Source organism: Salvelinus alpinus, chromosome 6 (assembly GCF_045679555.1).
Source record: "Salvelinus alpinus chromosome 6, SLU_Salpinus.1, whole genome shotgun sequence".
NCBI lineage: Eukaryota > Metazoa > Chordata > Actinopteri > Salmoniformes > Salmonidae > Salvelinus > Salvelinus alpinus.
Window position 1 is genome coordinate 89,180,310 of NC_092091.1, and position 17,191 is coordinate 89,197,500.

At 42.2% G+C, this 17,191-nt stretch overlaps 1 protein-coding gene across 6 annotated transcripts in view; it reads left to right on the forward strand.

Annotated features, from left to right (window-relative positions):
• The first annotated feature begins 619 nt into the window (after window positions 1-619).
• Window positions 620-17,191, forward strand: part of clockb (clock circadian regulator b) — a 47,608-nt gene continuing 31,036 nt past the window's right edge. For 4 of the 6 annotated variants that reach the window (XR_011675785.1, XM_071408289.1, XM_071408292.1 and 1 more), the window contains exons 1-11: window positions 620-730; window positions 5,319-5,459; window positions 6,613-6,702; window positions 7,243-7,302; window positions 10,205-10,353; window positions 10,776-10,867; window positions 12,776-12,865; window positions 13,685-13,805; window positions 14,100-14,213; window positions 14,495-14,613; window positions 16,976-17,058. Coding sequence is in view for 5 of the 6 variants with exons in the window: in XM_071408289.1 (XP_071264390.1) it covers window positions 6,686-6,702; window positions 7,243-7,302; window positions 10,205-10,353; window positions 10,776-10,867; window positions 12,776-12,865; window positions 13,685-13,805; window positions 14,100-14,213; window positions 14,495-14,613; window positions 16,976-17,058 (845 nt within the window). In the remaining variant the exon portion in view is untranslated. Of the gene's footprint in view, window positions 731-2,270; window positions 2,474-5,318; window positions 5,460-6,612; window positions 6,703-7,242; window positions 7,303-10,204; window positions 10,354-10,775; window positions 10,868-12,775; window positions 12,866-13,684; window positions 13,806-14,099; window positions 14,214-14,494; window positions 14,614-16,975; window positions 17,059-17,191 lie in introns of those variants that run through there. The other 2 variants (XM_071408290.1, XM_071408291.1) reach the window with 2 other exon arrangements.

Genomic DNA, 17,191 nt, shown 5'->3' on the forward strand with positions numbered 1-17,191 from the left:
AATATCAGTATCATTTATAGGCTATGTGAACTGTATCATATATATAGGCTATGTGAACCGTATCATATATATAGGCTATGTGAACTGTATCATATATATAGGCTATGTGAACCGTATCATATATATAGGCTATGTGAACCGTATCTTAACTGTAAATTACCCTAAGATAAATCACAGTGATTTTGCAACGGTGGAACTGTGATTCTGTGAAGTGGAAAATGAAACGTAACTTTTTTTTAAAAATGGAACCTTTATTTAACTATGATGTCACAATGCACCGAGGGGTCGAGAAATGTAAGGAAAGAATCAATGAAATTCTCGCTGTGATTGTTTTGTGTTTTAAATATCCCATCATACAAATATAGTAGGCTGCAAATCACAGGCCTATCAGTTCCCCATTGCATTATCATATTTCACACTTATTTCACAACCAGTCTTACAAGGTCATTTATAAAGCAAAAAAAAATTAAACTATTTTTCAAACTGACGTATTCATAAAATAGCCCCGAAGCACCCATACTATCCTGTTTTGTCGCTGTTGACTTGTTGCCTTGCAGTACCTCTTACTGTACTTGCCAAATAGTGCTCCCTGTATTCTCTATTGCGCATGACTGTATGGCGGAATATGAAGTAGAAGCCTTCTGTTTTTCTCTGAGCTTAGAGTCCAACCCCCCCGAATCAACCTCTGAAAAACAAAAACGCGGAGCCATTAAATCTAAAATTTGGGCAGGTAAGATGTCAAAACATATATTTATATAACGTTAAATATCTTGTTATACGTTGAAGTCGCTCAGCGGAGAGGTGTACAAATGTATTTTTAGCCCACGGAAGCGAACCGAGGACTGCAGATGGGGCTTTGGAACCGTTTCCGCACGCTCGGGACACGACAAGGCCCACTGACCCACATTCGAGAGAGAGAGCGAGCGCTGTGTGAGTGGGCGAGCGTGTGAATGTGTGCGCGTCTGCTGCGAAATGTTTTTTTTGTCGTCGCTATCTCCTGCGGCGTGACTATCTATTTGATGTTCCCGTTTTCGAGGAAATTGTAACAATTTCGAAAGTTGACCGCTACATTGTTGAAGATGCGCTGCTAGGCTAGCTTTAACTACAGTTGTGTCAATGTCAATAGTTGCGTGACAGCTTAGCTGGACTCGAGTACCCGCCAGCCTTTTGATATATGTCAACCATGTCGCTCTTGGTGATTGATTGAGACGTCGTTAGAATGTCATTCTACATTTTGGAAGTCAGTTGAGGGTTCTAAGAATGGATTCGCGTCTTCGGAATTCTAAGAAAACGGTCCACTATTTTACCTGGGCAGTTTTTCCTGCAGCTATGATTGGAGGATATATTTTTCGGTTATATAACGCGAACACCTGTGACTCTTTACCAAAGGTTTTAGCTGTACAACATCCACGGCGCGTATCCGTTTCTGCGGTTTATACTAGCGGATTAGATGTCACTTATAACGATATTCGCAGATTTATGATTGGATCATTGCCCAAATGTACGATTTTAAAAAATGTGACCTTTCATTTAACTTGGCAAGTCAGTTATTAAAAACACATTCTTATGACGGCCTGGGAACAGTGGGTTAACTGCGGTGTTCAGGGGCTAAACAACATATTTTCACCTAGTCAGCTCGGTGAAAAACAGCCTTTCGGTTACTAGCCCAACGCACTAACCACTAAACTATCTGCCGCACAATGAATCACTGACTTGGCTGCCACTTCCAAACAGAAGACAACTGTATTGGTATCAATATATTTGATTTAAATGTAACTTTAAATGTCTCTTTTATATATTAAGGAACACCTAACGTTACAAGACTCACTACTCATGTCGATAACAGCAGTAATTCCACATCCCAAAGGTACATCATGAGGTTAGAGTAAGATCTTTCAGATACAAAAGGCCCAACTGACTGGAATCATTTACCAATAGAAATCAGGGCATTAAAATCACACAGTCAATTTAAGAAAACTTTTTTTCAAATGTTACGAACAAACTGTTTTTTGTTTTTTTAAACTAATAGAAACATCATGTGAAAACATTTGTAAATATGTATATATTATAGGTAGGGTGAATTTTATACTGAAGAAAAAATATAAACGCAACATGCAACAATTTCAGAGATTTTACTGAGTTACAGTTCATATAAGGAAATCAGTCAATTGAAATGAATTCATTAGGTCCTAATCTGTGGATTTCACATGACTGGGAATACAGATATGCATCTGTTGGTCACAGATACCTTAAATAAAAAGGTAGGGGAGTGAATCAGAAAACCAGTCCGTTTCTGGTGTGACCACAATTTTCCTCGCGCTGCACGAGATGAGTTCGGCTGTTGGTGTTTTGTGGCCTGTGGAATGTGGAACCACTTCCTATTCAATGGTTCGGCGAAGTTGGCGGGAACTGGAACACTGTCGTACACGTCCAACTAGACCACCCAAACATGTTCATTTGGGTAACATGTCTGGTGAGTATGCAGGGCCATGGAAGTATTAGGACATTTTCAGCTTCCAGGAATTGTGTACATATTCTTGCGACACGGGCTGGCGCATTATCGTGCTGAAACATGAGGTGATGACGGCGGGTGAATGATGCAACAATTTGTTTTCTTTCTTTAGTTGACCTTTTATTTAACTAGGCAAGTCGGTTAAGAACAAATTCTTATTTACAATGACGGCCTACCCCGGTCAAACCCTAACCCGGACGACGCTGGGCCAATTGTGCGCTGATCCTACGGGACTCCCAATCACGGCCGGTTGTGATACAGCCAATGATCGAACCAGGGTCTGTAGTGACGTCTCTAGCACTGAGATGCAGTGTCTTACAATTTGAAAGAAATACGCTTTTTGTGCATATGAAAAATGTCTGTGATCTTCTATTTCAGCTCATGAAACATGGGACCAACACTTTAAACGTCGCGTTTATATTTTGTTTCAGTGTAGTATAACGATATATCGCAGCCTCTTGTTCCAGTGCTAACACCTGATTTGAGTTCATCAAGGGCTTGATTGGAGTCATATTTGAATCAGGTGGCTGACCTCGTGCTACTAGAGCTGCCCTTGTCTTTTGAAGCAGGAGAATTCGTTTCTCCCTAGATACGTTCCCATACTATTAAATGTCTGATGTATGTTTTTAGTATTATATCTGCCATTTTAAATGTCTGTTGGTTTCCTCGGCGAGGCTTAATTTATAATACAATTTAAATGTGTTTTTATGAAGCCCATTTTATCTCAACAGTTGTGACAAAGTGTTTTTCAGATACCCAGCCTAAAACCCCCATTTTCACATTTAAACAAAATAAGATGTCTGTCATAAATGTCCAATGAGATTTTACATTTTACATTTTAAGTCATTTAGCTGACGCTCTTATCCAGAGCGACTTACAAATTGGAAAGTTCATACATTTTCATCCTGGTCCCCCCGTGGGGAATGAACCCACAACCCTGGCGTTGCAAGCGCCATGCTCTACCAACTGAGCCACACGGGACCACACGAGATCTCCCTGGTAGAGTGATGGGTCCAATGGGATCTCCCTGGTAGAGTGATGGGTCCTGTTTCTGTAGGGAGACAGCTTGATGTACCAGGACACCCCCTGGACAGGACACTAGTCTATCTCCTGTTTCTGTAGTGAGACAGCTTGATGTACCAGGACACCCCCTGGACAGGACACTAGTCTATCTCCTGTTTCTGTAGTGAGGCAGCTTGATGTACCAGTCCACCATCTGGACAGGACACTAGTCTATATCCTGTTTCTGTAGGGAGACAGCTTGATGTACAAGGACACCCCCTGGACAGGACACTAGTCCATTGCAAGGCCTTACCTCCCCAATCCATCTACTTAATACTAAGTGTCAAGCAGAGAGGCAACAGGTCCCATTGTTCCAGTCTCTGGTTCAACTGACCTGAACCCCCAACCTTCCAATCACACGACACTGGTCTCTAACTACATGGTCATGAGTTGTAAAGCCTCTTGACATCTTTATACATGTGAAAACAGAGATGTTATGTCAGATGATGAACAGAGATGTTATGTCAGATGATGAACAGAGATGTTATGTCAGATGATGAATAGAGATGTTATGTCAGATGATGAATAGAGATGTTATGTGAGATGATGAATAGAGATGTTATGTCGGATGATGAACAGAGATGTTATGTCAGATGATGAACAGAGATGTTATGTCAGATGATGAATAGAGATGTTATGTCAGATGATGAACAGAGATGTTATGTCAGATGATGAACAGAGATGTTGTCAGATGATGAACAGAGATGTTATGTCAGATGATGAACAGAGATGTTATGTCAGATGATGAATAGAGATGTTATGTCAGATGATGAACAGAGATGTTATGTCAGATGATGAATAGAGATGTTATGTCAGATGATGAACAGAGATGTTATGTCAGATGATGAACAGAGATGTTGTCAGATGATGAACAGAGATGTTATGTCAGATGATGAACAGAGATGTTATGTCAGATGATGAACAGAGATGTTATGTCAGATGATGAACAGAGATGTTATGTCAGATGATGAACAGAGATGTTATGTCAGATGATGAATAGAGATGTTATGTCAGATGATGAACAGAGATGTTATGTCAGATGATGAATAGAGATGTTATGTCAGATGATGAACAGAGATGTTATGTCAGATGATGAACAGAGATGTTGTCAGATGATGAACAGAGATGTTATGTCAGATGATGAACAGAGATGTTATGTCAGATGATGAACAGAGATGTTATGTCAGATGATGAACAGAGATGTTATGTCAGATGATGAACAGAGATGTTATGTCAGATGATGAACAGAGATGTTATGTCAGATGATGAACAGAGATGTTATGTCAGATGATGAACAGAGATGTTATGTCAGATGATGAATAGAGATGTTATGTGAGATGATGAACAGAGATGTTATGTCAGATGATGAACAGAGATGTTATGTGAGATGATGAACAGAGATGTTATGTCAGATGATGAACAGAGATGTTATGTCAGATGATGAACAGAGATGTTATGTGAGATGATGAACAGAGATGTTATGTGAGATGATGAACAGAGATGTTATGTCAGATGATGAACAGAGATGTTATGTGAGATGATGAACAGAGATGTTATGTCAGATGATGAACAGAGATGTTATGTCAGATGATGAACAGAGATGTTATGTCAGATGATGTTTGTATTAAACACATTCATGTTCTTGGCCTAAATGGTCATCAATTGGGGATATTTATAATATGATGTTTTTATATATGTTAAAACAGAGAGGTTAAAAATGACCAGTGTAATTTGTGTGCTGCAGGGTGGCGTGATGGACGTGTTGGACTCAGCGTCTGGTGTCCAGAGATGATAGAGGTGACCTCAGTCACTTTTAACCCCTGACCCCCACCACAACCCCTGAGAGCGAGCTGAAACTGTGTCCACACACACAGGCTGCAGTGGGGTAAGGACAGACAGACAGACAGACAGACAGACAGACAGACAGACAGACAGACAGACAGACAGAGAGACAGAGAGAGACAGACAGACAGACAGACCGAGATGCAGACAGACAGAGAGAGGCAGACATAGAGACATAGAGACAGATAAAGAGAGAGAGAGACAGAGACAGAGAGAGGCAGACAGACAGACAGAGAGAGGCAGACAGACAGAGAGAGGCAGACAGACAGACAAACAGAGAGATAAAAGAGAGAGAGAGACAGACAGACAGATGCTTCATTAGAGGATACACACAGTAATGACAGTTACTGAAACCCTATATGTGCTGTGTGACTGAATAGTGATTGCTGGTGGGCGTTGCCATGGGCCTATTAGAACACGGCTGTATGTGTCCTCCACGTCGACGCTGGTTGCCGAGCCCCAGTACAGTCTTATTGATGGAGGAAATGGGTTTTTATACAGGACGTCTGGATAGATGGATGAGCTGCTTTCATGGGGAATGTGGAGGGATTTACAAATGGACCTGTATGTGTTAATGGATGACGTGTATGGATGGATGATGTGGTTATTCACTGTGTAGTGTGTTAGGGATGATGTGGTTATTCACTGTGTAGTGTGTTATGGATGATGTGGTTATTCACTGTGTAGTGTGTTATGGATGATGTGGTTATTCACTGTGTAGTGTGTTATGGATGGATGATGTGGTTATTCACTGTGTATTATGGATGGATGATGTGGTTATTCACTGTGTAGTGTGTTATGGATGGATGATGTGGTTATTCACTGTGTATTATGGATGGATGATGTGGTTATTCACTGTGTAGTGTGTTATGGATGGATGATGTGGTTATTCACTGTGTTATGGATGGATGATGTGGTTATTCACTGTGTATTATGGATGATGTGGTTATTCACTGTGTGTTATGGATGGATGATATGGTTATTCACTGTGTAGTGTGTTATGGATGGATGATGTGGTTATTCACTGTGTATTATGGATGGATGATGTGGTTATTCACTGTGTATTATGGATGGATGGATGATGTGGTTATTCACTGTGTAGTGTGTTATGGATGGATGATGTGGTTATTCACTGTGTAGTGTGGATGGATGGATAATGAATGATGTTAATTCACGGTTCTCGCTGATCCTTCCAGGTCCTCTTCCAAATGACTACCTCAGGCCTAAAGACTGTTTCACTGCAGCCACAGTCCTGAACAACAGCCAGTCATGACATCAAGCATAGGGTATAACACACACTGTCCCCTACTGTTGTACACATTCAGAAATACTAGCTGTTACTCCTCCTACCCACTGACCAGGATAACACTTCTTCTAAACTACAACACCTCTCTCCCTCACTCTCTCTCTCTCTCTCCCAATCTCTTTCTCTCTCTCTTCCATTTTCTTTCTCTCTCTCTTTCTCTCTCTCTCCCATCTCTCTCTCTCTCTCTGTCTCTCTCTCCCTCACTCTCTGTCTCTCTCTCCCAATCTCTTTCTCTCTCTCTTCCATTTTCTTTCTCTCTCTCTTTCTCTCTCTCTCCCATCTCTCTTTCTCTCTCTCTCTCTTTCTCTCTCTCTTCCATTTTCTTTCTCTCTCTCTTTCTCTCTCTCTCCCATCTCTCTCTCTTTCTCTCTCTCTCTCTCTCTTTCTCTCTCTTTCTCTCTCTTTCTCTCTCTCTCTCACACGCTGACTCAGGATGACATATTGTTAAATGTTATAATAATGATAACTATTTCCAGAAGATTTATTTCAAACGTAACCATAAAGCCTTTTCCTTTCTCAGGGATGATTCTAGCATCTTCGATGGGTCGATGGAAGAAGATGAGAAGGACAAAGCAAAACGGTGAGACATCACCACCATGACATCACCACCATGACCTTCGTATCACGACTAACACGAAGACATCACCACCATGACCTCCGTATCATGACTAACACGAAGACATCACCACCATGACCTCCATATCACGACTAACACAAAGACATCACCACCATGACCTCCATATCACGACTAACACGAAGACATAATGACCTCAATATCACGACTAACACGAAGACATCACCACCATGACCTCCGTATCACGACTAACACGAAGACATCACCACCATGACCTCCATATCACGACTAACACGAAGACATCACCACCATGACCTCCGTATCACGACTAACACGAAGACATCACCACCATGACCTCCATATCACGACTAACACGAAGACATCACCACCATGACCTCCGTATCACCATGACATCACCACCATGACCTCCATATCACGACTAACACGAAGACATCACCACCATGACCTCCATATCACGACTAACACGAAGACATCACCACCATGACCTCCGTATCACCATGACATCACCACCATGACCTCCATATCACGACTAACACGAAGACATCACCACCATGACCTCCATATCACGACTAACACGAAGACATCACCACCATGACCTCCGTATCACCATGACATCACCACCATGACCTCCATATCACGACTAACACGAAGACATCACCACCATGACCTCCGTATCATGACTAACACGAAGACATCACCACCATGACCTCCATATCACGACTAACACGAAGACATCACCACCATGACCTCCATATCATGACTAACACGAAGACATAATGACCTCAATATCACTACTAACACGAAGACATCACCACCATGACCTCCATATCACGACTAACACAAAGACATCACCACCATGACCTCCGTATCACCATGACATCACCACCACGACCTCAATATCATGACTAACACAAAGACATCACCACCATGACCTCCGTATCACCATGACATCACCACCATGACCTCCGTATCACGACTAACACGAAGACATCACCACCATGACCTCCGTATCACGACTAACACGAAGACATCACCACCATGACCTCCGTATCACGACTAACACGAAGACATCACCACCATGACCTCCATATCACGACTAACACGAAGACATCACCACCATGACCTCCATATCACGACTAACACGAAGACATCACCACCATGACCTCCGTATCACGACTAACACGAAGACATCACCACCATGACCTCCGTATCATGACTAACACGAAGACATCACCACCATGACCTCCGTATCATGACTAACACGAAGACATCACCACCATGACCTCCGTATCACGACTAACACGAAGACATCACCACCATGACCTCCGTATCATGACTAACACGAAGACATCACCACCATGACCTCCATATCACGACTAACACGAAGACATCACCACCATGACCTCCGTATCACCATGACATCACCACCATGACCTCCATATCACGACTAACACGAAGACATCACCACCATGACCTCCATATCACGACTAACACGAAGACATCACCACCATGACCTCAATATCACGACTAACACGAAGACATCACCACCATGACCTCAATATCACGACTAACACGAAGACATCACCACCACGACCTCCATATCATGACTAACACGAAGACATCACCACCATGACCTCCGTATCACGACTAACACGAAGACATCACCACCATGATCTCCATATCACGACTAACACGAAGACATCACCACCATGACCTCAATATCACGACTAACACGAAGACATCACCACCATGACCTCAATATCACGACTAACACGAAGACATCACCACCATGACCTCAATATCACGACTAACACGAAGACATCACCACCACGACCTCCATATCACGACTAACACGAAGACATCACCACCATGACCTCAATATCACGACTAACACGAAGACATCACCACCATGACCTCCATATCACGACTAACACGAAGACATCACCACCATGACCTCAATATCACGACTAACACGAAGACATCACCACCATGACCTCCGTATCACCATGACATCACCACCACGACCTCCGTATCACGACTAACACGAAGACCCTGATTAGCTGAAATGGGACTAACACACAGGACTAACACACATCTGATTCACATAACCAACTAATCACTAAGACCCTGATTAGCTGAAACAGGACTAACACACAGCTGAATCACATAACTAATCACTAAGACCCTGATTAGCTGAAACAGGACTAACACACAGGACTAACACACAGCTGATTCACATAACTAATCACTAAGACCCTGATTAGCTGAAACAGGACTAACACACAGGACTAACACACAGCTGAATCACATAACTAATCACTAAGACCCTGATTAGCTGAAACAGAACTAACACACAGGACTAACACACAGCTGAATCACATAACTAATCACTAAGACCCTGATTAGCTGAAACAGGACTAACACACAGCGGATTCACATAACTAATCACTAAGACCCTGATTAGCTGAAACAGGACTAACACACAGCTGATTCACATAACTAATCACTAAGACCCTGATTAGCTGAAACAGGACTAACACACAGGACTAACACACAGCTGATTCACATAACTAATCACTAAGACCCTGATTAGCTGAAACAGGACTAACACACAGCTGATTCACATAACTAATCACTAAGACCCTGATTAGCTGAAACAGGACTAACACACAGGACTAACACACAGCTGAATCACATAACTAATCACTAAGACCCTGATTAGCTGAAACAGGTGAGACATGTTGCCATTCAGTGAGACTGTAGATAGAATATTGTAACTACCCAACTGATAAAAAGGGCTAGAGACTCTCCATTCTATTCTTCATTGAAAGGTCTTTTTAAAATATATTCCATTGTAATCGAATCTGTAATCTATTGTAATCCACAGCGTGTCCCGTAACAAGTCAGAGAAGAAGAGACGCGACCAGTTCAATGTCCTCATCAAGGAGCTGGGGACCATGTTGCCTGGCATCACACGCAAGATGGACAAGTCCACCATCCTGCAGAAGAGCATCGACTTCCTGTGTAAACACAACGGTACCCGCCCCCTTTACTACCATTTTTTGTTTCTACTTCCTGTTGTTGTGATGAATGTAAACAAACAGAACTGTTGCTTTTGAGAGTCATGGACATATAACTGAAATGTAAATTATTCTTGAGTAATGTCATGAATACTTACATTATTGAGGAGTGAGGATATGAGGAGAAAATAGTGTTTTAAAATAGAGTATTTTAGGTACTGGTGAAGGTCCCTTTATGATCTTATCAGGATCAGTAGTTGACTGTATTGTATAAATGGTGTACTCTATATACTGTATTTCTATATACTATAATGTGTGTATTCTCATGTATATTTCTAAACACTATAATGTGTGTATTCTCATGTATATTTCTGATCACTATAATGTGTATTCTCATGTATATTTCTGATCACTATAATGTGTATGTGTCTCTAACAGAGACCTCTGCTCAGTCTGAGTCCAGTGAGATCAGACAGGACTGGAAACCTCCGTTCCTTAGCAACGAGGAGTTCACCCAGCTCATGCTGGAGGTGAGATACACAACATTACCCTACGATTACTACTACTGTATTACCCTAGTAATACTACTACTGTACTACCCTAGTAATACTACTACTGTACTACCCTAGTAATACTACTACAGTACTACCCCACTATTACTAATATTACTACTGTACTACCCTACTAATACTACTACTGTACTACCCTACGATTACTACCACTGTACTACCCTAGTAATACTACTACAGTACTACCCTACTAATACTACTACAGTATTACCCTACTATTACTACTACGGTACTACCCTAGTAATACTACTACAGTACTACCCTACTAATACTACTACAGTATTACCCTACTATTACTACTACTGTACTACCCTAGTAATACTACTACAGTACTACGCAACTATTACTAATACTACTACAGCATTACCCTACGATTACTACTACTGTACTACCCTAGTAATACTACTACAGTACTACCCTACTATTACTAATATTACTACAGTATTACCCTACGATTACTACTACTGTACTACCCTAGTAATACTACTACAGTACTACCCTACTATTACTAATATTACTACAGTATTACCCTACGATTACTACTACTGTACTACCCTAGTAATACTACTACTGTACTACCCTACTATTACTAATATTACTACAGTATTACCCTACGATTACTACTAATACTACTACAGTACTACCCTACTATTACTACCAATACTACAGTGCTACCCTACTATTACTACAGTACTACCCTACTATTACTAATACTACTACAGTACTACCCTACTATTACTAATACTACTACAGTACTACCCTACGATTACTACTAAAGTGCTACCCTACTATTACTACCACTACAACAGTACTACCCTACTATTACTACCACTACTACAGTACTACCCTACTATTACTACCACTACTACAGTACTACCCTACTATTACTACCACTACTACAGTACTACCCTACTATTACTACCACTACTACAGTACTACCCTACTATTACTACCACTACTACAGTACTACCCTACTATTACTACCACTACTACAGTACTACCCTACTATTACTACCACTACTACAGTACTACCCTACTATTACTACCACTACTACAGTACTACCCTATTAGTACTATTACTATTACTACCATTACTACAGTACTACCCTACTATTACTACCACTACTACAGTACTACCCTACTATTACTACCACTACTACAGTACTACCCTACTATTACTACCACTACTACAGTACTACCCTACTATTACTACCACTACTACAGTACTACCCTACTATTACTACCACTACTACAGTACTACCCTACTATTACTACCACTACTACAGTACTACCCTACTATTACTACCACTACTACAGTACTACCCTACTATTACTACAGTACTACCCTACTAGTACTATTACTACTACTACCACTACTGCAGTATCACCTTACTATTACAGTACGACCCTACTATTACTACTACTACTGCTTCTACAGTACTATCCTACTTCTCCTACTACAGTACTACCCTACTATTACTAGGATAAACATTATCATCATTTAAACAGAGAACAGATGTGACAGGTATAGAATAAACATTATCATTCATTAACATTATATTACTGTAATGTTGTAGGCTCTGGATGGATTCTTCATAGCGATAATGACAGACTGGTTACAGTCATATTAACTCAACTGTAATGTTGTAGGCTCTGGATGGATTCTTCATAGCGATAATGACAGACTGGTTACAGTCATATTAACTCAACTGTAATGTTGTAGGCTCTGGATGGATTCTTCATAGCGATAATGACAGACTGGTTACAGTCATATTAACTCAACTGTAATGTTGTAGGCTCTGGATGGATTCTTCATAGCGATAATGACAGACTGGTTACAGTCATATTAACTCAACTGTAATGTTGTAGGCTCTGGATGGATTCTTCATAGCGATAATGACAGACGGGAACATCATCTATGTCTCTGAGAGCGTGACCTCCTTACTGGAACACCTGCCGGTGAGTAGGACTGTCTGTGTTTCGATTACTACCACAATACTATTGGATAGAAGTGTTTGTTTACATTTGGTTCCAATGCATTGTACCAAGAGCAGCATTATCTGATATAATTTGACCAGGTAAGTTGACTGAGAACCCATTATCATTTACAGCAACGACCTGGGGAAGAGTTACAGGGATGAGGGGATAAATGAGTCAATTGGAAGCTGGGGATGATTAGGTGACCATGATGGTATGAGGGTCAGATTGGGAGTTTAGCCAGGACACCGGGTTAACACCCCTACTCTTACGATAAGTGTCATGAGATCTTTAGTGACCACAGAGAGTCAGGTCCCCTGTTTAACGTCCCATCCGAAAGACGGCACCCTACACAGGGCAATGTCCCCAATCACTGCCCTGGGGCATTATTTGTATTTAATTTTTTTAAGACCAGAAGAAAGAGTGCCTCCTACTGGCCCTTCAACACCACTTCCAGCAGCATCTGGTCTCCCATCCAGGGACCAATCAGGACAAACCTTGCTTAGCTTCTGAAACAAGCCAGCAGTGGGATGCAGGGTGGCTTGCTGCTGGCATGCAATTAACTAATTACAATTAATTTCTTAATCGTTTCCTAGTTAAAATGTACTTGGATGTTTGAAAGTGTACAATAAAATGTTTCTATACGTTCCCCAGTTGTGTTGAGCTCAACATGTTGTGTGTGTGTTGTGTGTGTGTGTGTGTGTGTGTGTGTGTGTGTGTGTGTGTGTGTGTGTGTGTGTGTGTGTGTGTGTGTGTGTGTGTGTGTGTGTGTGTGTGTGTGTGTGTGTGTTTTTCCCCCAGTCGGACCTGCAGGACCAGAACCTGTTAAACTTCCTCCCCCTGAATGAACACTCGGCGGTGTACAAGGCTCTCTCCAAACACCCCTCCGACCCCGAGAGCCTCGGACCAGAGTACCTCAAGAGTGAGTAACACCCAATCACATTGCCACCTTATTGGCCGCTGGCCTATCACGTCGCTCCTTATACAACTGCTGTCCAATCAGATCACTTGTTATACACTGCAAGCAGTCATCTTCTCTGTCCGGCGCAATGCTGCAGCGCTGTGCAAATATATCGGCCATGTTGTATCTGTTAAAAGTCTGTAAACACTCAAATGTTTTTAAGAGAAATGATTGCAATGTAGTTCGGGGTTGGTGTTCGTTGTGTTTGATATTTTAAATCGTGCTTGTTTTGTTTTTTTCATCATTTTATTTCAGCCAATAACCAGCTGGAGTTTAGTTGCCACGTGTTGAGAGGAACCATCGACCCGAAAGAACCGGCCGTCTACGAACACGTCAAATTCATCGGCAACTTCAAGTCCATGAACGACGGTGAGCGTCTGTTTTCATCAGAGAAGAAAACGGGTCTTGTTTTATCAGCTGTAGAACAAAATTAACAGCTGTTAGTTTGATCATCTGTTCTGGTTTCTACTCATGGTAACGCCCCTCTCTCCTCTTCCTCTCTTCCTCTCCTCTTCCTCTCCTCTCCTCTCCCTCTCCCTCTCCCTCTCCCTCTCCCTCTCCCTCTCCCTCTCCCTCCCCTCTCCCTCCCCTCTCCCTCCCCTCTCCCTCCCCTCTCCCTCTCCCTCTCCCTCTTCCTCTTCTCTCTCTAGTCCCCAACACCACCAGGAATGGTTTAGCAGGAGTGTTACAGAGATCCCTACAACCTGCCTTTGATGACCTGGTCTGCTTCGTAGCCACCGTCAGGCTGGCTAAACCACAGTTCATCAAGGTGACACACCGCACACCACACCATACACCACACACACACACCACACCATACACCACACACACACACCACACCATACACCACACACACACACACTAGTGCTGAGCAATTAGTGCTTCTTGAGGTCGGTTCGGTTTCGGTTCGATTAATGAAAAAATAATCCTGGTTTTCGATTTCAATAATTTATTTTTAAACATTAAATGCACTATGCATTATGTGGGTTGAATGCTGTAACAACACAGAAGACAAGTCCCATGATGGTAGTGACGGCCCATTACTGCTTATCACTTATTAACCATCAGATATTCACATTACTTTACTTTAATAAAATATTTAAGTTCTGTATATTACATTTGTTTTATTTGATGACCTTATTATTTCATTCCAAGTCATCGTCTCGTCTCTTTAGAGATGCTGTCTGACAAAAACACTATTTTACTAGTTCTTCGTAGTAAATAAGGCTTATTTAATGACTGCTGAATACCAACTATCAATCACTTAGATCCTGTATTTCCAGGTAGAGATACCTCACGAAGAAATTGCTCTCTATCGCACGTTCTTCTCTCTTCTCTAGGCGTGCAAAGGATTATGGTCATTGTAGTTAATTACCATGTTTTCTGCGCTAAACTATGTAGAATATTGGCCTGTTGAAAACTACAACTCCCTACTACAACGCACAGTTCGGCCTTGATCTGATTTATCTCTAGAAAAACTACGCATTGAGCTCACAGGAAAAAAACGGAACGAAATGGAATTCAAATAATTGAACCAACGGTGGTCAGTTGGTTGTTAAAAAGCTCAAAATTAACCAACATTTTGGTTAATCGCTCAGCACTAACACACACACACACACACACACACACTAACACACACACACACACACACACACACACACTAACGCACGCGCGCACACACACACACACACTAACGCACGCGCGCACACACACACACACACACACACACACACACACACACACACACACACACACACACACACACACACTAACACACACTAACACACACACACACACACACACTAACACACACACTAACACACACTAACACACACACACACACACACACACACACACACACACACACACACACACACACACACACACACACACACACTCTCACACAATGAAGTAACAGAAAGTTGATGGTCAAGCCTATTTAACAAACAGTATTAAACACAACAAAGCTAAACCAGCATATACATATTTTCTATTTTATATACACTCACCGGACAGTTTATTAGGTACACCACCCTGTTCACTAAAATGGGTCACTCCTACAGACAGTGAGTCACGTGACAGGGGCTTGCTCTATAAACCATGCAGACAGGCTTCAAGGCATTCAGTTACTGTTCTATTGAACATTAGAATGGGCAAAACTAGTGACCTAAGAGGCTTTGCGGTACGATCGTCGGTGCCAGGCGCCGGATCTAGTATCTCAGAAATGGATGCCCACCTGGGCTTTTCACGACCGTGTCTAGCGTTTACCCGAGAACGGTGCGACAAAACAATAAACATCCAGTCAACGGCAGTCCTTTGGGTGAAAACAGCTCGTTGATGAGAGGTCCAAGGAGAATGGCAGGAACTGTGCGAGCTAACAGACGGGCCACAAAACAAGCAAATGACGAGGCAGTGCAACAGTGGTGTGCAGAACGGCATCTCGGAACGCACAACTCGTTGGTCCTTGTCAAGGACGGGGCTGTTGCAGCAGACGACCAAATGAAATGTATTTATAAAGCCCTTCTTACATCAGCTGATACCTCAGAGTGCTGAAACCCCAAACAGCAAGCAATGCAGGTGTAGAAGCACAGTGGCTAGGAAAAAACTCCCTAGAATGGCCTGGAACCTAGGAAGAAACCTAGAGAGGAACCAGACCACACCGGGTTCCACTCCTATCAGCTAAAAACAAGAAGAAGCGGCTGCAGTGGGCACGCGATGATGAACACTGGACAATTGAGGAGTGGAAAAACATAGCCTGGAACATGATAGTAAGTTCAGTTTACTAGAGTGTCCTGGTCCGTCCCCAGACCTGGTCCGTCCCCAGACCTGGTCCGTCCCCAGACCTCTACCCAATAGAACATAATGGGATGAGATGGAACGGGCTGTTAGCAGCATGAATGTACCACCGTCCAATCTGTAGCAACTGAGTGACGGCTGTGGAACGTTTCAGACACCTTGTAGAATCCACTCCCCGGAGAATTCAGGCTGTTCTGGGGGCAAAAGGGGTCCGACCAGGTACTAGATGGGTGTACCTAATAAATTGGCCTTAGACTGAGTGAATATTGTCTATCTATATTCAATCATCTATATTATATGTATTGATATATATCTTGTTGTCTATCCCTCCATAGGAGATGTGTACAGTGGCGGAGCCCAATGAAGAGTTCACCTCCCGACACAGCCTGGAGTGGAAGTTCTTATTCCTAGATCACAGGTAACACAGTCTGTAGTAGAAGGTATTATTCCTAGATCACAGGTAACACAGTCTGTAGTAGAAGGTATTATTCCTAGATCACAGGTAACACAGTCTGGAGTGGAAGTTCTTATTCCTAGATCACAGGTAACAC